Below are 24840 nucleotides of genomic sequence, written 5' to 3'. Positions count from 1 at the left end.
CGTCCCCATCACATTTCACCCCCGGAAATTTCGCACCTGATATTTCACCTGCCCTAAACGCATGAGTGACTGACTGTGTGAGTTTCCATATAAGTGGATGAGTGACCAAGTGAGTGTGAAATCAGCTTTAGGAGTGAGTTAATGACCGTACAAATGTCTAAGTGAGAGACAGAATGACTGGCCACGTGAGCGACAGTATCTATGAGTGTGGAATTGACTGTATGAGTGAGTGACCGTATGTGTGTGCAAGTGAGTGATTGACCGTATGAATAACCGAGAAGTTGATCGTATCAGTGACCAAATGATTGACCACAGGAGTGACCGAGTGATTTACTGTATGAGTGACCAAGTCAGTGACCGAGTGATTGCTTGTTTGAGTTTCAAAGTGAGTGACTGAGTGATTGACCGTATCAGTGACCAAGTGATTAACGACATGAGTGACAGAGTGATTGACTGTATCAGTGACCAAGTGATTGACCATATGGGTGACTGAATGAGTGACCGAGTAAGTGCTTATTTGAGTTTCCAAGTGAGTGACTGGGGTTCACTGTATGAGTGATATAGTGAGTGACTATATGAGTAACCGTAATAATAACCAAGTGAGTGACAAAGTGAGTGACCATAAGAATGACCAAGTGACCGTATGCGTGATCAAGTGAATGACTGTATGATTGACCAAGTGAGTGACCATAAGAATGACCAAGTGACCGTATGCGTGATCAAGCGAGTGACCGTATGATTGACCAAGTGAGCGACCGAATGACTGACCGGGTGAGTGTCTGTAAAGATGACCCCCCCCCCTCTTATAGGTGGTTATGTAGTACTTTAATGGGCCCTAAAAATTTGGAATTTGCTGCGAAGCATAAAATAATTGTTTCCAAATTTACGTTGCAGCGAAATTTTTCAGCATAAGCTGGAGTACATATAACAGTCCTGAAGAAAAGCATTAAAATCCCCCCCCCTTCCCCGTCACACTTAATACGTACGCCAATGCATTTGTGACAGCAATACACATTATATTATGCTTTGTGCAAATTTCTGCCGCATACTCACCTAACATTTACTCAAGGGGGCGAAATGTCGGGTTTGAAATGAGATATCCGGTCCAACTCACGTAGTCGCTCACTTGGTCATTCATACGGTCACTCACTTGGTCATTCATACGGTCACTCACTTGATGATTCATATGATCACTTACTTTGTCACTCACTTTGTTACTCCTGCGGTCATTTATACGGTCACTCATATGGTCAGGGCAGGTGAAATGCCAATCGGTAAATGTCTACCGATATAAAATAACTTACTTGATCATTCATGCGGTCGCTCATACCATTTCTCATGCGGTCAGGGCAGGTGAAATGTCAGGAAGTATATGTTCAACTCACTTGATCACTCACAGGGTCACTCACTTGGTCAGGGCAGGCAAAGTCTCAAAAGTAGATGTTCAACTCCCTTTATCACTCATACGGTCACTTACGTGGTCATTCTTATCATCAATCATCTGTTTACACATACGGTCATTCATACCATCGCTCATACGGTCAGGGCAGGTGAAATACCATCGGGGACTTAATGTCCAACTTACTTGATCATTCATACGGTCACTCACACCATCATTCATATGTTTACTCGTACGGTCATTCATATGGTCAGGGCAGGTTAATTGTCACGAATAAATATCCAGCTCACTTGGTTACTCATACGGTCACTCACTTGGTCACTTGTACCATCATTCATATGTTCTCTCATACGGTCAGGGCAGGCGAAATGTCAGGGGGGTAAATGTCCAATTCACTTGATCACTGATAGGGTGACTCAACTGGTCACTCACCGGGTCGCTCATATATGTTCGGGGCAGGCGAAATGTCAGGAGTGAAATTTCCGGGGGCCAAATGTAACGGGGACGAAACGTACTAGGGGCGAGATGTCCGGGGAAAAGATTTCGTGAACCGTTGCAAACGTGGCACAGGGTGGGTTTGCACTTACCACCTACTGATTTTGTTTCATCATCTTGTGGGTGGTTGAGTGCGTTTTGTATCTGGCGTTGAAAACAACCGACACTAGTACAGTATTCACTGTAATACTGCATCCTCGCAGTTCTATAAGCCGTTGAAAATGTGAACTTTGATTGATCTCTGGATTATTGGTTTTCATTATTCACGAAACCTTCAAGACTAGACGTTATAAGAACTTTTTTAGCAACACGTTGAATGTAGTTTTAGAAGCGGATGTGACTAGAGGCCAATGAAGTACAAACACAAAGGCCACAACAGAGAAATCGCCCAACGAGGTGGTTCTAGTAATAAGTTTTTAAAATTTACAGTACATAACAAACATTTATACAAATACAAATACAAATACAAATACAACGCCACAACAGGCAAAATGCCCAACGAGGTGGCTGATAAAAAGATGCCCATAAAAATATGGTTGTCATATGTTTCAAAAATACAGCAACCCAATTAAAAATGCAATTAACACAAATTACAAACAATATATACACATGATAAGATATTATACAATGCCCATAAAGAATACTTATGGTTGTCTTATTCTAAGAATGGATAGCTTCTCGATTTACCCCAACATGTTTATCGTATTTCTTTTTAAACGTGTCAATTGTGTTACAATTTACTACCTCCGGGGGTAAGCTATTCCATTTATTAACAACCCTATTGGAGAAAAATTCCCTGCGACACCATAACCTTGCATTGTCCCTCACCAATCGATACTGGTGTCCCCTTGTAAAAGCAGTCGATTGGCGGTGTACTAAAAGTTCATGGTCCATCCTATCCATCCCATTGAAAATTTTGAACACTTCGATCATATCTCCTCGACACCTGCGTTCATCCAATGTAAACATATTCAAAAAATGAAGTCTTTCTTCATAACTCAAGCCCTGTGTGCCAATAAGGACACGCGTAGCTCTTCTCTGCACCCCTTCAACCAAGTCTATGTCCCTCTGTAGGTATGGTCTCCAAAACCTTACAGCATACTCCAGTCCAGGACGAACTAAGCCTCGAAAAAGCGGAAGAATGACTTTAGGAGAACGCGAAGAGACCTTTTTGAAAATGAGACCAAGCATTCTATTCGCTTTTTTGACAACCGCTGAACAATGTTCAGAAAACTTAAGTCGCTCGTCAATGAGAATTCCCAAATCGGTGACTCTAGTTGCATCCGGGATAGTGACACCATTCAACTCGTAAGAGAACCGTGGGTTGTTCGAACCAAAATGAGCGACCATGCACTTATCTACGCTAAACGTCATGCTCCATTCATTTGCCCATGCTGCAATCTTGTTTAAGTTGGTCTGGAGCAACTCCCTATCGCTTTCATTTCCGATTACTCCCATTAGCTTCACATCATCTGCGAATTTGCTAGTAATTCCATCGATACCCTGATCGAGTTTGTCGATAAAAAGTGAAAAAAGTATGGGGCCAAGGACACTTCCCTGAGGAACTCCACTTGTGACGTCTGTCCAACCAGAGAATTCCCCGTTCACCATAACTCGTTGCGACCTATCTCTTAACCACGATTCTATCCAATTCAGCAAGTTGCCCCCTATTCCAATCTCGTGTAAACGCTTCAAGAGTTTGCCATGTTGGACCCGATCGAATGCCTTCTGGAAATCAAGGTAAACAACGTCGACATTTTTGCTCTTACCCAAAGCCTTAGTCACGTAATCATAGAAGCAAAGGAGGTTAGTTACACATGACTTCCCCTTCCTGAACCCATGCTGATTATCCGACAATACATTATTCTCGTCTATCCACTTCACAAACTGCCTTTTGATGATAATTTCCAAAATTTTCGAGAGGGAGCTCGTCAAACTCACTGGACGATAATAACGTACTGTCTGCACCGAGAGGTCAGAAAATATGAATAAGAGCGGGTTTTGGTATATATAAAAAAAGGGTGTTTTCTCAATTTTATGGGTAAGGTAGAAAAGGAGCATTTGTAGACTCCAGGCCTATCCGACATTTTTGTTATCCTGCCTACTCTTCCGCCATATTAGGCCGGATAGTTGAAAGTTTCTTCTATCAACGCTAGACGCAATATACACGGACTATACGATATACTCAAATATACAGGGTAAACGTTTAACTCCCTTCGCTACAAATTACTGGAAAACCGTTTATCTTAGAGGCATACTTCCAGTTTGAAAAAATATCTAAATAACGTGCAGACTCCAGATACGTCATTCATATTGCAAGGGGTTGCATAGTTATTAAAATAAAAAATTAACATTCATTTAGTCGCCCTGCAATAAAAACCCAATTAGAAAGTTGACTCCTTCTATGACCAACAAAAAATATTCCACGTTTCTAAGTGCAATATTTTCTGAGATATTTTTGAATTCAAAAATCGCTGAAAATAAAAGGAATGAAAAGTATAATGAGCTTATTTTCGGTAGTTTATGCGGTTGTTTCCCTCATTTTTAGCCATTTTTGAATCCAAACACACAAATATCTCAGAAAATATTGCACGGGTGTTTTTTTTTTTTGGTTTCAGGAGAGACAGGGCAATAACTTTCCAATTTGGTTTTTTGGACAGGGTGGCCAAATAAAGTGTTAATTTTTTTTATTTTAATAACTATGCAACCCCTTGCAATTTGAGTGACCTATCTGGAGTCCACACGTTATTAGGATATTTTTTCTAATTGGAAGTGGGCCTCTAGGATCAACGGCTCGCTAGTAATTTGGGGCAAAGGAACTTAACAGTTCACCCAGTATACTGATACTAATCGATATACAGTAAAACCTCACAACAACGATACTTGACATAACGATAACTCCCTCTACAACGATATTTTATCAAATCGTGTTTGGAATTGCCTATAGTCTAATGTTAAACTTCTCTCGATGCAATGATATCCTTTACTACGACAAATCCCTATACAACGATATTTTTAGGATTTTTTTGAAACCGCTATATATGTATATAAAAAAAATGATTTTTTTTTTCTTCTCGAAATCTTTTAACTTCGTCATTTGTTTTCGTTTTTCTGAAGGCATCTAAAATCATCGATATTTTACACTAAAGGATCACCGAAAGCTAAAGGAAGTTATTGGTATTGCTACTATCTGTGTAAAGACACAAAAGTGCAATGCAATAAACTTCTTTACAGGGCAACGCATCTGAAGTGAATATTTTATTAATAAACTAATCAATCACAATTTTTTTGCGCGAATAAATATATAAAAGCATATTTTCTGGTAGTATTAACAATGCCGATGTAGAAAAGATGACAAAGCATAAATTTGATCACGAGTAAGCATAATGTTGCCTCTCCTCTCGATACAACGATAATCCCTCTACAACGATATTTTTTCTTGGTCCGGAGAATATCGTTATACGAGGTTTCACTGTATGCAATATATTAAAACAATCAACAACTTTTTTCACTATCAACTTTCTAATAATAATGCAGATAACAACTATCATTTTAACTCTATTGAATTTGGTGTCCTTTCCATGCTACTCACTCTTATCGTATTAAGCGATTGCCTTAAAATAAATTCGCTTTAATATTTTCTTAGGAGAGATTCGATGAAAACAAAGAAACGAAACAGACTTTAAAATAAAAGAGGCGAAAAGAGAGATAAAAAGGTAGACGAGATCGTTCGGACGCTGTTCGTCCAACCGTTTAAATTAAAATATCATTTGCATAGACACCGCGGTAAAGCACCAGAAAAAACGAGGTTCTGGCATTTTTAAGGCACTGATAAGTGAGCTCAATTTCAACGGGATCAACTAAGATTAAGGATCCAGGCTCTACCTTGTCACTCGTCCATAATGGATCTTTTCCATATAGGTTGCCTGAAAATGGAAATTTTCGCCAAATGTTGCCAACGAAGTCGGGGATGCGCAATGTATACTAAATTTGAAAATATATGGAACTCTAAGTTTTCAAGGATCTCCATCGAAAAATGCTACTGGATTGAGCATTAGAAGATGATCGATTGTTTTTCTCCAAATAAGAGCGATAAATTTATTTTTTTGATCATAGAGTTCGGTAGTTCTTGAACTTTTGTCACCCGCGGCTCCGTTGCGTAATTCATGATTCATCTGCAGCTCCCCAGAATTGAGTTTTACAGGTACTTTCACTTACAAAAAAAAAAAAAAATCAATATCTCCAGATCACGTCACCGCGATGCCCTTAGGAGCTGCGACGCACACTTTGAGAAACACTGATATAGTTTATTAATGCATTCATCACCAATTATCCACAATCAACATCATCATATGTTGCACAGAAAGCGTAAGCAGGTTTCAGCAGAAAAGATTGTTGGTGTACCTTAACCTCGTAAGAAAGTGTTTCCCAAATTTTTGTCACCAGCGGCTCTCCAAGTTAGTTTGGTAGATATTTTCACTTGTGAAAGAACCACTTCCAAGCATAAATAGGCACAAAAATCAATATCTCCAGCTCACCCCGATGCCCCTGTCAAAGGGGCGACGCCCGTAGGAGTAGCGATGCACACTTTGAGAAACACTGCTGTAGACCCTTGCGCTTTCTAATACCTAATCATCATTATAATAGCTTCAAGTTTCTTTTTATACACTGTAATGATATTGTTGCGGACTTATAAAACACACTAGTTTCAAAATTTAATGCATTTCATTTTTTTTTTAATTTGTAAAATACAGTCGAATCCCGTTTTAACGAATACCGTTATAGCGAAAATCTCGCTTTAGCGAACACTTTTCCAATCCCCCAGATAAGTTAACATAGGAACAATGCTAAAACCCGGAATTCCTTTATAACGAAATTTCGTTATAACGAAGTGATTTCTCCGGTCTCTTGGAGTTTGTTATAACGGGATTCGACTGTATTTCATATACTTTAGTTACTTTTTCCAGAAAATAAATAAAATTTAAGGAAAAATATGAATGATTGTTTCTGAATTGAAATTGCTGTTTAGGCCAGAATTTATATTATATTTTATAAAATATAGAGGTTTTATTTTGTTCTGACCAATGCCCGAAGTTTGGCCGGTTCGTGAATTGCCCAGACTTCGGACACTGAACGTAACAGTGGACATTTTGTGAAAGAGCCAAACGAAAGCTCGAGGTACATTGATGACAACCCACGTAAAGTGATTTTCGCGCGATGCTCCTTGGTTGGATAAAAGTAAAAAGAAATTAGTAAAAGTAGAGAGATGCGCGTGATCGGAGTTTAATTGACATTAGATGAAACGAGTGGATTATTTGGTTGTTCAATGTTGCGTATGCTGATCTTCTATTCAACTTCAGCTTCGTCAAGTTTCATTTCTTTACATGGGAACAAAACATTTCAAGAATCTAAAACAGTTCAATTTTCTTGATTAAAATCTGCCGTCGGCTCGATGGCGAACATTTTCAAATTGAACTCTCTTTTAAAAGATCTATTTATTAAATTGAAACGCTCGTTTTGGCGAAAACTCCTCGAATAACTAAGTGTGTATTTATCAAAATTGCGTTAGTTAACGAAGCGAGGAATTAGAAACTGCGAAGACCTTTTTATCGGATCAAGACCAAATAAATCATTCAAAATAGCGCCCTTTGATGAAGCATCTATCGTTACATGTTGGTTTCTTCGAACGTTGATTTTATCAAAAAATTTCGAAATTTGATCGCGCTGCATATAACGGATAATTTCAGTTTATATACGTTTTCTCTATATAGTTTTCCAATGAATGCTCGAAACGTAGATTTATGCCTATATGTACATCTTATTTGAAAACATAATTACAAAGATGATTATTTACAACCAATTATAATCACGTGGTTACTCCTTTTCCTCAATGTAAAACACATTACACATTTACACATTCCACCTATCTTGGTTGATGTTTACAGTTTTTACATTGTAATTCCCATGGAATTTTGGAAAATTTTCAAGACCAACATCCACAGTTGATTAAAATAGGTTGATCATGATGGGGTATATTACATACATATAACACTGATTATTACTTTTCACAATACGTTCACAACATACCCAAACTAAACAACATGTCAAATAATCTAAAAAAGAGGTTACCAAGACATGATAATCAGCAATTTTGACATTTTGCATGCCTGAAAAATTAACACCGTAATCTGGGGCTACTTTGCACCTTCCCCGGTTACTTTACACCAATGTATGTGCTGAAAAAAAGGATTCAACATTACCTAGCGGCTATTATAATGAATAGTTCCAAACAGTTTTGATTCTGTTTTCCCGAAAGTAGGCGTTATCGGTCGACTTTGAGTTACTGATGCATCCGCCATTCTGGATATCGTTTGCTAAACATATTTATGCAGCTCAATTTCATCTGGAACTTCTGTTAAATTTCCAGTCATAAAATGATGAATTAATCAGTAACCCAAGCACATGAGTTGACTGGTGACGTCTTTTGTCGGGTAGAATGGAAACTGTATTCATTGGAATATCCGCTAGGTGACGTTGATTTTTTTTTTTCAGCATTATTAGCTGAGCCGGATTACGGTGTTTTTTTTTGTAAGAACTCTGGTCAAATGAATACACAGCAAGGAATCACAAATTACCACATTGAACCTCGTTAAATCACAGTTAATTTCACGGTTTTCAAAAACCACATAGATTCACCCTAATTTCTTATAAATAAGCCGCACTAAGGCCGGGATTACACTGTAAAAGTTTGATAAAAGATCTTTTACAAATCTTGAAAAAAAAAAAATAAGCCTGCGGTTAAATTTGCTCGAATGTAACCGATAAGCTTATTGGTTGTATTCTTCAAGTTTTATAAAGAACTTTTATAGTGTAATAAAGGGCCCAAGGTAAAAACTACTGCGCTTCGGAGGGGGAGATTATACTGTCCATATTTAGATGAAGCCAACCATGATTTTTATTAGTTGACCCATTACTTCATAGGGGTCAGCTGAAATTGGTTTTCGATGGCTCAACTTGGTAACGCAAATGCGAGCCGATCTCCCCTTTATAAAACGTCAAGAAAACAAGCAATCAGGCCCAGGCCACAACTAGAGGGGGACATTGAGAGCAACTTCCTAGGGCAGAAAATTATAGGAATAAAAATTGAAAAATAATTCCAAAAGATAATGCAAAAAATACTTTGCTGTAGATCTATGGAGTTTTACAGTGGGGAGGCGCAAAATCAAGTTTGTCCATTCTGGCACGTTATCCACGTTCACACCAACATCGGAAAAATAGATGGATTCAAACATTTCATTAATTTTGAAATTTCCCACTTCCAATTTGGAAGATAGCGATTTCATAATCTCCGGAACAAATAACATATACAGGGTGTCCTGTAAGTCCTAATTCGGACTTCATATCATCAACCGTTAGTCGTAGAGACATAGTTTCAATTTAAAAAATGATTAAAATGTGTTCAAAAATCATTCTGCACCAGTTTGAGAGTGACAGTGAACACAATGTGTCACAAAATAAAAAAAATCAAAACTTTCATACGATCTCCCTGTCCTCTAACATCCAATTAGAAAGTTTTTGCCCTGTCTTTTCTTTGCATGTCAAAAAAATTCATGTTTTTAAGTGCAATATTCGTTGAGATAATCGAATTCAAAAACCGGAGAAAAGTTAGGAAAGAACAGCATAAATGAGGAAAAGAAGCGTTGTCCATCAGTTTATGTTGTTTCTTCCCGAATTTCCGCGGATTTTTGAATTCAATTACCTCAGCGAAAATTGCACTTAGAAACATGATTTCTTTTGATGGGCTAGGTAGAAACGGGAGGCAACAGCTTTTTAATTGGAAGTTAGAGGGCAGGGGAACCGTATAAAAATTTAGATTAATTATTTTGGGACACACTGCATTTTCATCCCCAAAACTGGTATAAAGTGATTTTTGAACACATTCGAGCACTTTTCGAATTGTGGAACCATACCTCTACGACGAACAGTTGATGATATAAAGTCCTATTACAAGGCACCTTGTATAATACCACATATACACTATTGTTAAATCACGTAATTTCAGTCAAATTTTTGAAAAAATAAAATATTTAGCGGGGAGGGGGAGGCATATACAGTCGATGTTCGTTTTTACCAACCCGTACGGGCGTGAAAAATAGTTTGTGAAATCGGAAGTTTTTAAATGGGAAAGTGTTGTTGCTGTACAGAATAGTTCATTGTTTGGGACCAGGAGGTTAGTTCGTAAACACTTGTAGTTCGTAAATTGTAGGTTCGTATAATCCAACGTCGACTGTATGTGACAAAGACTTCGTGAACCGCCGTGTCTCGGTAAACTATTAATAATGTGTATATCGAGAGTTCTTACTTCGAAGTGTCCTTTGAGTAGCGATCCAGCTTGTCCAATGTACAACGTAGAGGCAGTGTCAAAAACTAGGCTCTTCGGTATTCTTCTCACCACAGCAGTGGAAAACTCTTCGCAGTTGTAATAAAATGATATGTTGTTCTCAGCTACACGTAAGGCTATCCTGGAAAATAAACGACGCTATTTTATAATGATAGCAATTAGTTTTATCATTTTTAATGAATTTTCAGTTAATCAAACAAAAAGTTCGGAATCCATTTCATAAAATAGTTAATTCTGGTAGTTTCCGACCGTTTATGGTTGATCAATTTCTCACCTCCGCATTGCATTTAAAATGATGATATCGTTTTCCAAACATCTTCTATTATTATCCCTTTCAGACCCGAACATTAATTTTTTTTGGAATTTTCACTATGTTTTGCATATTTCATTTTTGTCGCACCACGGTCATTTTCTTCACACGAGGGCTAATTTTTTTTAGACCGGGACCTACAATTTATTGCCGATTCCGAACGGCAGGCTTGTTTTTTTATACTCGTCGAGAGGTTGGTGCGCTAACCCCCCGATGGGGACTCCCTGCGGTAGCAATTTTTTCTGCGGTTATATCGCCGTTTTTGTTGTACCCCTGTGCCAGGAAAGTTTTCTGACAAGGACGAATCGGGTATCGAATTCGCGACACCTCTAGCGAGTATCTTATCGACCTGAGCTACCGCGCTTTTGCATATTTCTTACGTGAAAAATATATTAGAAACATAAATGTCACATCAAATCTTTTTTCAAATCATCAATTCATCAATTTTTTTCAAATTTTCAATGTTTTATTTTTTGTGAAGAAATAATTAAAACTTCATTCAATTTTTTTTCATCCAAGATGATGCAACGTATATTCATCTTGACATACAAATTTTTTCCAGAATTTATTGCTAAATTTTATGTAATAAATCACACTTTTCCCGAAGGCACTTTCTCCTGGAAGTCATCATAAGACCCCCCCCCCCCCCGAAAGTTCAACTTTAAGTGCTGCCCTCTGATACAAGCCCCAAAGTTCATATTCACCATACTTCAAACTCAATATTATACAATCCTTCAAGTCAGGGCTTAACTCCTTGAGATTGAAAAAAATCTACAGTGAGAGAAAAGCAACTACACCACATTTTTTTGTGCATGCAGGGTCTGAAAGAGTTATCATAACTTGGTGATGTGCCAAAAACGCCCTTTTGAAACAAATATGTTTTGATTTAGCTAGAGCTTTTTGAAATCATAGGCTGACTCATCCACCATCTTTGAGAAAAAGTGTGACTTCAGTATTATCTCATCATAGGTTTTCAAATCATCCCTGGGGGGCGGCAAAACTGTTCTTTTCTCAAAGATGGACGACGAGTCAGCTCTCCTTTATAAGTGCTTTTTCTTAGCAAGTCAAAGATTAATGATGTAAAGAATGAATTCCTGGAAATGAATTTTTAACCGGAGAACACGTGTAAACCATATTTATGGCTTGAAATATGTTCCTTTTGGTTAAAATCAACAAGGTGAGAGAACAACCCTACTGTTGACCAAAAATAGCGCGGGAAGCTCGTTCATCGTACGTCAAATGGCTATCAGGTGATCGTCAGCAACGCAATATGCCCAGATATATAAAAGTGAAGACGATTGCTAAAATGACTTAGACCGGTATTAGAACGGGATTACACTGTGAAAGTTTGATAAAAGTTCTTTTGTAAAACTTTAAAAATGCAGCCAATAAGCTTATTAGTTACATTCGAGCGAATGTAACTAGTAGACATACTGGTTTTTTTTCAAGTTTTGTAAAAGATCTTTTATCGAAATTGTATAGTGTAATCCCCGCCTTAGGCCGGGATTACACTATAAAAGTTGTTTTACAAAACTTGAAAAATGCAACCAATAGGATCATCAGTTGCATTTTCTAGGATGTAACCAATATGCTTATTGGTTGGATTTTTCAAGTTTTATAAAAGAGCTTCTGTAAAACTTTTATAGTGTAATTCCAGTCTTACACTATAATATTTTATAAAAGTTATTTTATAAAACTTGAAAAATACAACTAATAAACGTATTGGTTACATTCGAACGAATGTAATCAATAGGCTGATTTTGTTTCGTTTTTACAAGTTTTTAAGAGATGTTTGAAAGTAAAGAAGATCGAATGACAAAGTACTGGATAGTCCAAAATATGAACGATAATCTGAATAAAATATGAATAGATTGTTATTTTTTGATTTAATTCAATAGAAAATTGCTTAATAATTACTTCGTCCAAGCATTGACGAAAGTTGGAACGACAAAACTGACTATAGCTCTGGACGTCAGATGCATATCCACGTCCGTATAATATAGAGTGATGTTTTGCAATTTGGATTCTGGATAAGGAGACATCTTCAGCCCAAGCTGTACCACGGTTTCGGTCGGATTCACAACTGAAACGGAAATGAGAAAAAAAACGGACCAAATTTAAAACTCATCATGTATAATTCTGGAATTGTTTTTCTTGACATAACTACGATTTCACTGAACAACGATTCCCCCAGAACTTCACCATTGATATCACACGTCATCAATATTAAAAACTTGATCAAAACACGAATATGCAGACAAAATGAACTAAGGCCGGTATTACACTATAAACGTTTGATAAAAGTCCTATTATAAAACTTGAAAAATGCAGCCAATAAGGTCAACTGTTACATTTTCTAGAATGTAACAAATAACCTTATTGGTTAGATTTTTCAAGTTTTATAAAAGGGATTTCATCAAACTTTTATAGTGTAATACCGACCTAACGCACCCGCTAGCTACTCCTAGATGGGATAGAAGAAACGACCAAGTCTCTGGCTTGTAAATTGACGAAATCTGCTCTAGAAATCGCTCAACCATTGTTTGAATTACTTCGTTTGACGTTAGACGTTGAAAATCACTATTGTTCAACTTTCTGGTGGCAGCAACCTATTTTAACCCATTAACGACGACTTTGATTTCTTTCAAACAAAAAATAATGAGTGGAACCACTTCCACCATTTATTAGCAAAGAAAAAACGTAAAAATTAAAATTTGAAAAATTTTATTACCACCCGGCGTTAATGGGTTAATATCTTCAATTCATATCAATCGCTTTTATTTTTCAAAATTTCTCATTGCTAAAAATTCAACTGAACATTGGTCCACTTTATTTTCAGGCTGGGTTCACACTGCAGCGATACTACAACGATGTAGTCCACGATATCGACACGGATTGATTAAAAAACGGAATTTCAGGTTTTTATTGTATCGCTTATCATATCGGTCCAGTGTACATTCTACCTAAAGTCCGCTACACACTACTCTGACATGACGTGTGATGTGGTGAATTCTGATTCGTTCGGATTCACAGAGTTTCCCACGTCACGTCAGAGTAGTGTGTGATCACGGCCTTTAGGCGCATTCTCCGCTGGATACTACAAGCGATACAACCTGCAACTCGTCACAGAAAAAACTTGAATTTCATGTTTTTTAACCAATCCGTGTCGAGTTGCATGCTACATACTTCGCTTGCAGTATCGCTCCAGTGTGCTCTCTGCCTTAGACGACATATGATACTATATCGATTTTGAAGTTCGGGTCGATATCTGTCAAGATTCGATAACCTCCGATAGAAAAATGAACTTTAGAATGAAATTTGTGATTTGAATAAAAATAATTTAATATAAAATTTCACTTGATTATTTAAACTGACCAGCGAAGATGAATCCACCGGTGTGATTTGCTGGACGAAAAGTGACGCCGATTGCAAAATCCCGGTAGAGAACTGGAGGAAGGTGAAGGCGATAGGGTGCTTTGATATCTGCTTCCCGTTGGAGAAGAAACGCAGGGAAGCCGTCCGGTCCACTTACGAAGTCCACACCTGGTGTGATAAATGGAATCTTCACAGCTCGCAGAAGATCCAGTCTTGCACTCGATCCTAAATTAGAGAGAGTGTGTGTGAGAGAGATGTTTAAGAATTTAAAATATATACCCCCATCCCGAGATGGAGATGATGGACAAGATGTGAGAATGTCCGCTCTTTGATAAAAGTCGATGAACCACCCAAGACTGGTCATGAAACATACGTTTATGGTTTCAAAAACTAATAAAAGTACTGTACATAAAGAAATTGTGACTCATAATGTGTGTGTGAAAGCATATTATACTGGTAAAAATCCGAAAATTGGTAAATCCATTAAGCGTCAACCTAAGGTGAAAGTCCGAAAAATGCTGGTACACAAGTTGATAAAAGTCGAAACAAGTGATGGGTCTGTCCATGCCACCTACCTACTTACAAACTTTAATGGGTGATAAAGACACCTAAACAAACATTTTTGGTCATAGAATGTGTGGTCAAACCGCAATAGCGAAGACGGTAGAGGATTTTTTTAATGAGTGCACAACAACACTTCACCAGAAGAAAATATATTTTTCTGACGTAATTGCTGCGACATGTGCTATCAATCGTTCGAGGGTGTAGGGAATTGTAATGTACTAGGCTTCCTCATGGTAGAACCTGGGTAACGATAAACCTACCAGAAGTCATTATACCGCTTATCACAGCAAGGATCCAGAAAGGGGCGATCACTCCTCCCAATAGCTGAATAGTAATTGAAAAAAAAGTTGGGTAGGAGCTGTGTCATAGACGCGGCCGCAAGATTTGACGTCAATACGTACTTTGTGTCGTGAATCCACAGGTAGGTAGGTATTGACTTGATGAAATGGGTATCATCGGATTTGTCTTCGAAGTATCTAAAAGACAATATCATTGGCTGCTGTTTGTGTTGCAAAAACCTCTCGAGATATAGCATAAAACAATTTCGTTACGAAAGCGGGCTGCGAGTCTGGTGCCCAGAACGGAAAAGGTATCAAGACCAGAGTGGTATCATTGGATTTGCCTTAACGAGATCTACCCTCAGACATACAAAAGATTGGTATAATCTGAATACTTCCTGAGATATGAGTGTTTAAATTATTTCGTCACGCAAACAAAAAAACTTTTTGCGAATGTACCCAGTATCGTCAGATGATTTAAAAGGCGTATTCACGTCAAAAATTGCGGTGTCCCATATTATATAGTGCAATTAAAAGGAACCCCCCTCCCCTCCCCATGCGTGTGCGCGCACACATATAACTATAAGGCTTTGGGTAAGAGCAAAAATGTAGAAGAAATGTTTAAAAAGAAATACGATAAACATGTTGGGGTAAATTGAGAAACTATCCATTCTTAGAATAAGACAACCATAAGTATTCTTTATGGGCATTGTATAATATTTTATCATGGGTATATATTGTTTATAATTTTTGTTAATTGCATTTTTAATTGGGTTGCTATATTTTTGAAATATATGACATCCATATTTTTATGGGCATCTTTTTCTCAGACACCTCGTTGGGCATTCTGCCTGTTGTGGCCTTGTATTTGTATTTGTAATAGATCACCTTCCAACACATTTCTGTGGATCCACGACTGGCTTATGATTTTTTTTTTTTTTTGATATTGATGGTCCAGGCACAAATAAAAGCAAGCCAAACTAGTTTAAAGAAAAAAAGTTCTTATTGGTGCATAAATGTACCTTCGGATTGGATTGGAGTTTGATTTTTATTCCTATGAAGTTTATTTATCCATCAAGTTTATGCTGTGCCAAACAATGATAAGCGATATAATGTTTTGTGGTAAATTTTGCTCCAGGTTGCACCACCACAAGCCTTCCACGGGCTTACCACATTACAACCCCTTGCACCTTCGAGTGGTTTATAACACATATCGCAGCATATTTTTTCTTTTGTTGAAATGCTAGCGTTCCCCCTAAATACACTTTCCACCGTGTTTGCTCTCGAGATTCGAGTACACATTCTATGATCAAAATTGCTTGCTCTCTTAGGGGTCTTGTATTACCTCTTAAAGTTTGTCTCATGAATTTAGAATCACCCTGTAGTAACAATAATATTTTTTATGGACATTTTTTCAATATTATTATTGTAATTTTAATTTTTCAACTGCTTCGCGCTGGGTAATTTACTTGTGATCGTGCAGTATTTGTATTTGCATTTAACCTCGGGTTCATGTAGGTTCTTTCTGTCTGATGCGCTGCTTATTTCCTGCTGCATCGTTTGAATGTTAAATTTTCCCCTAGTCTTAACAGAACTTGGCATTATCAAAATACAACACCGAAACCGTCGCAACTAGGTGGTTGTATAAAAAAAAAGAGGGAAAAAAGATGAAATTTTCCGACCCTGGAATTTTAAAGTATAAATCGTGGCATCAGATAATGATCATATGGAAAAGAGTACGTGTACTATGATACACGTTGGACAATCTGTACGAGAATTTTCAAGATTAAGCTTCTAGAATGAGTGCGATAGCAATTTCAGCCGAGGAAGCTATCATCAAACCGCTGGAAATAAAAAACCTTCAGTGGAAACCGGTTAACATGTCGCGAAAAATCCACAAGGTTTCGTGCTAAAATCACGGAAGGGAGAAAGTAGATAGAGAATGGCATGTGTGCGAGATGTGGTAACGATGTCCTAGGGACAGTCAGTCAGCAAACGGCTAGAATGAGTCGGTCTTTTCTTCTATTCATTTCTTTTTCTGTGTTTTATGACACACAGCTTATTGCCGAGTCGAATCCTTTGGGGAAAAGTATGAAGACGACCTATCTGTTCCTCACTCCAGTTATCGGTGAGAGTTCGGCCATATTTCATCAGATTCCGAGATTATTTTTGGAAGTAACGATCTCCTGCGGTTGTTACATCGTAATTCTGCCACACTGGCTTAACGGTAGAGATCGTTGAGACATGATTGGCTGCAGTCGATGTTCATTTCCCTCGAGAGCACTGTTTCGATGAGTGGCTGCTACTGGAATCACATGAACGGGTCAAAGACACCGCGAATTTCAGGATTAAAGAAAACTAGAAATTCTCGCCGGAAATTGGGTGCTTTATAAAAAACAAATCACATAAAGTGGAAAAAGGCATAAAAAAAATTCCGAAAAAGGATAAAACAAGCAGACATTTACTGTACGTTGGCAAGAGATAGAGCACTTCGATCGCCAACTAACTGCTGCTCCCTCTCAAATCATTTGTTATTTTCATGTAACTCTCACGCTTTTTTTGTTCATTAAATAGTTAGCAAAAAAATGAGATTCTTCATTTGCTGAACAGAAGACATAATGTAAGTTTAATTTATAAATTAATTTAATCTTTGTGCTCAGTTACAATATCTATGCGGTTAATTTCCAACGATAAATTCTATTTCGAATAAAATTCGTTACCATCTATTGAGCTTATCAACTTTTAAAGACTGCTGCCAGTGTACGCCAATACGCATCTAGATGCTTTTGATTTACGCATCAAAATTCAATTTTACTCCTCCAAACTTTGTCGAGGAGTGAAAATACTCCTTCGGATTTTAGGTATTTTTTTAATAGAGTTATTTTTCTCTCTGCTTTTCATATAAAAATATCCCTCTTTTTAACAAAATTGCCCTTAAAATTTTGGAGGAAATTACTTTTCAAAATTATTTTTTCGGATAACACTGACTGCAGCCTTGTGTATATTTTCGTGACATAATCTCAAAAAATGTACTCGTAAATCGTGCTAATTCTCAAGTTTATTTAACCCGTTTGTGCCCACTGTACCCATTTGAGTACAACGAGGATTTGGCTTTGTATAATATTTTAGCCTTGTAGCAGCTAGAGGTTGTGTATTTTCGCACGCAAGATGACAATCCTACTCATCCTAGCCATTTCTGGTTTAGAAATCAACTCTTGAAGTTGGTGTATTTTATTACCCTTTGGAGACTGGTTTTTCACCATATGTTATCGACATTAAATTGTTATTTTCAAGCAAGTGATTCTTTTGTAATTGATTATTTATACTACAGTTTAATATGAATAGCGAATTCAATTCTAACACAATTCAATTTCGTTTCACTTGAATTTTTTTTTTCAAATACGTCGTCATACTTTGCTGTTCTCAATTGAGGACACTTGTCGTCCAGTGTCATACTTTCTGTTGATGTATTTAAAAATCTCTTGGAATATTCTTAATTGGTGCAATTTCAAGAAAATATCCCGATATCGAAATGTAATTCAAAACGCATCAAGGTGCGGACATAAACGATTTAATGAGCTATAGGGTGCCAAATATGCATGTCTGACAGATAAGAGTAGAAATGACGGGAAATTGTAAGTCACTGCCATAACGAAATTCAAGTCACACTAATCGGTATTTGTAAAAACACGGTGTACTTGCGTAACGAGACCTACTGCACACATACCTTGGCTATCGAACACCTCTTCTTACGAATTTTTCGGCTAAAAAATATTTTTTTTTTTCTGCTTCTCGGCTGACGAATACAGATTCGGCTAACGAACATTTTCGCTGATATGGATGAACACGCTAACCTGAGACAGCTACGTTTTAAGCTGAATTTTCGGACCAATCTCATCATGCTCAGAATTACTGTCACTCGAGCCCGATTAACTCATGTTCACATCGGATTCTTTTTCCCGATGTACCTACTTTCTTTCTCCTAAAAGTCTACAACTCAACTCAACAACTAAAAGTCGAAAACTCTACTTCCCTTCCTAAAAGTTTTTGAACCATTTTATGTGAAATAAAAAATTCAGCGAATAGAAAAAGTGCATTTAAAAAACAAAAAGAGCTTATGTTTTCAGAGCACGCGATTTTTAAGCGCTCTCTTAGCATCCAAATGAACAGTCTGGACATTCTGGGATCTTATCTTTCTCTGTTTTCATCATCTGGATTCAAAGTCATGTTGTTATACAATTTCCCCATTCATCAGTTTCATCAAAGCTAATTTTCTGACCAATCACACTGAGATACGTTGGCGCTACCATTTGTTTCCATTTTGCCAGAAGCGCGATAACTCCAGTGGGCACAATACATCGGGGGGGGGGGGGGAGATAAAGTGGTACAAAAAAGAAAGAAAATGTCCAGTTGAGGGGGAAAAGAGTTCGACCGAAATGTCCGGATTATGGATCGTCCGGATTTGGGAGGTCCTACTGCAGAAACATATGCATGTTATATGAAAGCAATATTCGTACCTCCACCTCGAGATCCTCCTTTGTGACCCCGATGTCGTCCTCCTTTGGCACGCCATTTTTTGGCAGAAACTGTAAGTAGACCCAGTAATGCCGTCAAAATTAAACATTGGTTCGTAAACCTGAAAATATAAAAAAACGACCATCAGTGGAATATCGCGAGATTACTTTTACTGTCACACTTTGATAATGAATCAAATGAAAAACTTATGATTAATGGTTGAGTTGATTAATTTTTAAGGCAACTGACTACGTGCAAAAGACAAATTTTTCGAAAATTGTCGAAAACTGTTTAACAGATTTATTTGAAATAATTTTTTACCTAAAACCTAAAACTGTTTTACTTTTTGTACATGCAATAAGTAAAACCAAAGTTATGACTGATTTCAATAATTTGAAACAATGGTTTTAAAGGCAGCAAAAACTCTTTAAACGCATCTTTTGAAGATGCATTTTTCTTTTTCGTTACCTTATTCCATACGAAACTAAATTTCTCAAAAACTATGCAAGACATTCTCCTGAAATTTCTGGGAGCTGTTTGGCAGGTGATACTCGCCTAAAGTACCAAAGGACGTTTTTAGAGGTGTCGCGAGTTCGATACCCGGTTCGTCCTTGTCAGATAACTTTCCTGACACAGGGGTACAACAAAAACGGTGACCTGACCACAGAAAAAGATTGCTACCACAGGGAGCCTCACATCGAATGGTTAGCGCACCAACCTCTTGGTGGTGAGTATAAAAAAAAGGCTGTCGTTCGAAATCGGCAATAAATTGTAAGTCCCTTATGACCGCAGCACGACAAAAATGATCAAATGAACCGCAGTGAAGTGGGATTTCTTAACGGGACGTCCGCAGTGCATTTCTGGAGGGTCAGTGGAAGTCTCACGTTCAATTTTCTGAAAAATATCAATAATAATTTCAATCTTTAATCCCGGGAGTCCGAAAAGTCAGGGATATACATAAAGGGGTCAGTGGTAAGTGAGAGCTTATAAAAGCATTCCAAATAATATTGGCTGGGCAGTAAACTAAGATCTTGGCTATACATTCAAGAATTCAATATTTTATAGCCGTCTGAAAATAACATATTGAATTTTTTTTGTAAAAATTCACGTATTGTTTCACACAAAAAAAACTGCCATATCTCAGAGGATATTCTGTGTATTTTAAAACTTTTAGTTCATTGCGCAGATTTTAGACTGTAAACAGGCCTTAGGCTGTTTCCAACAGTCCAAGGCCGGAATTACACTATAAAAGTATTTAAAAGTTCATTTATAAAATTTGAATTGCAATCAATTAGCGTTGAAAATTGCAACCATCGGTTACATTCGAGCGAATGTGACTTTGAAACTTGAAAGATCTCTTACGAAACTAGAAAAAAACAACCAATAAGCATATTGTTACATTCGCTCGAATGTAACCGAATGTGACATGCTTATTGGTTGTTTTTCTAGTTTTGTAAAAGATCTTTTATCAAACTTTCATAGTGTAATCCTGGCCATAGCAACAACGTACAGTATCAAAACTATTCAAATACACGCTGTGGTTTTCAATGTACAATGTCTAGCGTAAGTACTGAAATTGAGGACATAATTTGAAAAATATCTTGAGAGAGTTCACTTTTTTCTCACTTGATTTCCCTATTTTATACAATATCATGATTCAACCCCCTTCCACATTTCTTTTGTAAAAAATTACAGTGTTTAAAAACAAAGTGCAGCGCACGTATAGTCAGTTGCCTTAATCAATGTTTTTTATCGCCGGACTCAAGTTTCTATGAGAGATCATTGGATTGACTTTCAAACATTTTTTTCTAAAATAAACCAAATGAGTGGGACCAAACTTTGAAACAAAGCGACCAATGAGGATAGGTAGGTAACCTTCCCAATGTGCATTTTTCGAATGAAGCCATTTTTTTTATTCATCCTTTTTTTTCAACTTTCTATTCTCTCTCCCCCTATAATTTTCTATTGCAAATGTTATAAAAAAGTATGATGTGTGTTATACCGTATCTGCTACCTATTATAAAAACGGTAATCGAAAATGCTAATGCAAAGGATGAAGACCATACAGCCTAGTTTTCCAAAATGCGGTTCACGTCGTATACACCAGTGGTTCTCAACTTGGGGCCATATGGCTCCCTTGCAATCCTGAGATACTCTAAGCGGGACACGGGTGAAAATCAGATGAATGGGGAGCCACGACAAGTGGTGAAGGGGCCACAGTGAACATATATAAGAAATAAAGTTTTCATGTGAAATATGGTGCGTAAAAAACGTGATCACTTCCAGAAACACCACCAGAGCTGTCCATAGAACCAGGCAGAGTTATCTTTAGAGCATCATAGGCCCTCCGGGTCGAGTGATTTTTCTGAGCCCCCCCCCCCCCCCCCCGTTAGAAATAACTGCACTTGCTCTCGAAAATTGCACGCAGATCTCGCAGACGTCTTAACCCATGCGCCCATGATCGCACATCCATAGAGGCTTACTTGATGAGATTTGGTACCATGATTTTCGATTGCAAGTATGTAAATATGAAAGCTGTTACTTCAATATCTAAGTATGGAGACCCAGAACATCGCTTTTCCCGAGGACCCATTATGTTGAGACGGTCAAGCATAAAACCCCAACAAGAAGGAAAAAAAAGCCCACTGAACTCTAGTCCACGGTAAGCGTGGACCCAGGGTGATGTGTCTGGTGGGGCGATTTATTTTGTAGGTTCACTGGATCGTCCTGTACTTTATACATACCTATTTTTCCCATATAATTCAGCTTTTGGGAGAGATTATCACCCCATTTCTGGACCCGTGCTTGGCCCGGGGTTCCAGAGAGATTGATTCTTACTTAGAAAAGTTTTTTCCTTATAAATTTAGTTTTTTGACTAAATTCAGTTTAATAAGTAGAGTCTTGCTCCTGGATAAGACGGGGGCCAGAAAAAAGAAAATAGGGTTAAAGGGATCCATGGGTCGGAAAAAGGTTGAGAAACACTGGTATATTCACCCCCCCCCATTTTCTTCAATTCCGTAATTTTTTTTTACTTCAATCTCTCCCATTAGTTTTTGAAATATTTAAGAATTTGAAATAATATGCGAGAGGATTTCATGTTGTTTTTCAAGAAACACTGTATCGTGCTTCTTTTCAAAGGTGGGGGCGGAGAGTCTTATCCCTGAAGTTAAATGAATTACAAGTAAATCAGCGTTTCTCGAACTTTCTGAACCCAAGGACCAGCAAAATATCTGAGATGATTCAACGGACCTCCAACTTACACCACGAGTTGCGTGACCATGTGTCCCGTACAGGAACGGGGCGTTCCTATATTTTGTCCTTTCTTTATTTAATTTTTTTTTTTTTAATGGCAACGTGATCACCACGTATTCCCAAGAGATCTTTACGATCTGTCCCGGGAATTTATTAGTGCGTTAGTAGACATCCATGCCCGAACCGGGATTCGAACCCAGACCTGCACCGTCAAAAGTATCTCCCTAACCACTGGACTGCCAGGCGGGAGCTGTGGTTGTTCCGTTTTTTTCAACGAAACTTATTCGAATTTATAATCTTAAAATGATGAATGAAGATAACTTTCATAACTTACAAATTATACTATAATCGTTGACTTATATGAATACTCATCTGACGTACTTGTCATGATCAACGTTTTCCCGCTAAGTTACTATGAGTTCTAGTAGTCCTTCATTTTTCACTCATTCAAAATTTTCAGCCATTTCATCAGCAGTTTGTCATTTTGCTAACTTGTGGCAATGTTTAAGACAACAATTGGCAATATTCCGTATTTTGTCGTATTTCAGATTACAGTTTCTCATATTTTTCTCAATGAAAATGGTCCCCAGTCACAATGAATGCTTTTTCAGGAAATTTATTTCAGTTAACTGCGTTTGCTGCAGTCTTTTCTTTCCCATTCTTCAGCAATTTCAGCAATAATCAGCAAATTTGTTGTATATTGCATTTTTTGGCTACAACTTACTTCATATTTAGTATTGCGATGAGTAGTATTTTCCTCAATTAACTGAAAGTCTAATTTCTATTTGAACCCATAAGAATATTACTGAAATCAATAAAATTTATTGATAGAATACTTGCTAAGAAGATTTTCAATTTAGTTAGAATTACAATTATCAAGTTTGCTTGCGGACCACCACTGCCATCGTCGCAGACCATAGGTTGATCAACGCTGAAGTAAATCAATGGATTTACTCGTTTTCAGGGAAAGAAAGATTCAAAATTTACGGCAGATGTGTGATTGTAACGAATCAAAAGAGCGAAACAAAAAAAAAATAATCGAAACAGTCAAATAGAAGGTAACTTTTTGATCGGAAAGTTGATTTCGAGGTCAATTAAGACTTTCTTTATTGACATTTTACCTAAGAAATCAGCAAAAATTGAATTTCGAAAGAAGCAAAGTCTGATAACGAGATTTCACAGGTCGCTGATTGTGACGTGAATCCCGAGACATTTGTGATTGGATGATTCGGAACTCGAAGCACGTGCCACACAATTACTTACGTTTCCGCGTGAAATTATCCAACAGCAGTACGTGCGCGACTCAAAACTTCTTTGTCTCACAAAAGACGCTAATGTTGTTTTAGGCAAAGAAATTGCTCAAACGAAACTGCCGGCGATTTTGTAGCTTTCGACAAAAATGACGCTCGGTTTACAGCCCCAAGCTTGTAATTTGAACATCTCATTGGACGCGAAAGTAAATTTTGCCGAACCGTTAAACAAATTTAGTTCTCGCTAAAAATCGGATGAAAGAACAAACATCAAGTTCTTGTCTTAATGTTCGAACCTCAACTCTTTTGGCATTCTGTTCATTTCCACGAACACACATACATTTGCCGACTGAGTAATTTCTTCTCCTAATTTTTATTTTGCTTTATAGAAACTCCAAATAAACTCGGTTCTGATAAGAAAAATTATTCGCGCTTCTTATGGCCATTATGACTACTTAACAAGTTGCATCTTAAAAATTACAATACAGTACATTCCCAGTGACAAAGCACGTATCCTATTCTTTCTTTTTTTTTCCCCAATGTAACACGGGAATATATACTGCATTACAAATGCTAAGGAACAGTGCTATTTTTCGTCATACTTAACGATAGACATCCTTCAAAGAAATAAAACTTTTCACATGTTTAATAAACATTCTGAAGTATCTCTATTAAGCAAAATGAAACAGATATCACTACATGAAAGAAAAAAATAAGCAAAAGGAAAAATGATGCTCTTACAGCAATTTTAAACAGTTACGAAAAGTGCTCGTTCTGCTGTAAAACATGATATATGAGTTTTTCGGTATGAAGTGTGTCCTCCTCGGACACTGATGCATGTTTGGCATCTGTTGTGCACATGCTGCCCACTAAATTGTTGAGGAGAGCTTGGCATAAACATTCGACAAGTTTTATTTCTTTGAAGGATGTCTATCGTTAGATTTATGACGAAAAAGAACACTGTTCCGTTAACAATTGTCAAGCAATGTATTTTAAATAAT

General features: G+C 37.4%; 1 protein-coding gene across 1 annotated transcript in view; it reads right to left on the bottom strand.

Annotated features, from left to right (window-relative positions):
• The window catches only part of LOC149067677 (collagen alpha-1(XV) chain-like), a 130794-nt gene extending 114415 nt beyond the window's left edge, over positions 1-16379 (bottom strand). The window contains exons 1-4 of the mRNA XM_089252408.1: positions 16292-16379; positions 13981-14205; positions 12523-12688; positions 10257-10416 (exon numbers count right to left, since the gene is read on the bottom strand). Coding sequence (XP_089108534.1) covers positions 10257-10416; positions 12523-12688; positions 13981-14205; positions 16292-16379 — 639 coding nt within the window. The remainder of the gene's footprint in view (positions 1-10256; positions 10417-12522; positions 12689-13980; positions 14206-16291) is intronic.
• Positions 16380-24840: the final 8461 nt, after the last annotated feature.

Source organism: Pholcus phalangioides, unplaced genomic scaffold (assembly GCF_987345545.1).
Source record: "Pholcus phalangioides strain wild (caught in Gottingen) unplaced genomic scaffold, Ppha-v1.0 ptg000029l_1, whole genome shotgun sequence".
In the NCBI taxonomy this organism is placed as follows: domain Eukaryota; kingdom Metazoa; phylum Arthropoda; class Arachnida; order Araneae; family Pholcidae; genus Pholcus; species Pholcus phalangioides.
Note: the sequence above shows the minus strand (reverse complement) of the source record. Positions and strands in the feature narration are given on the sequence as shown.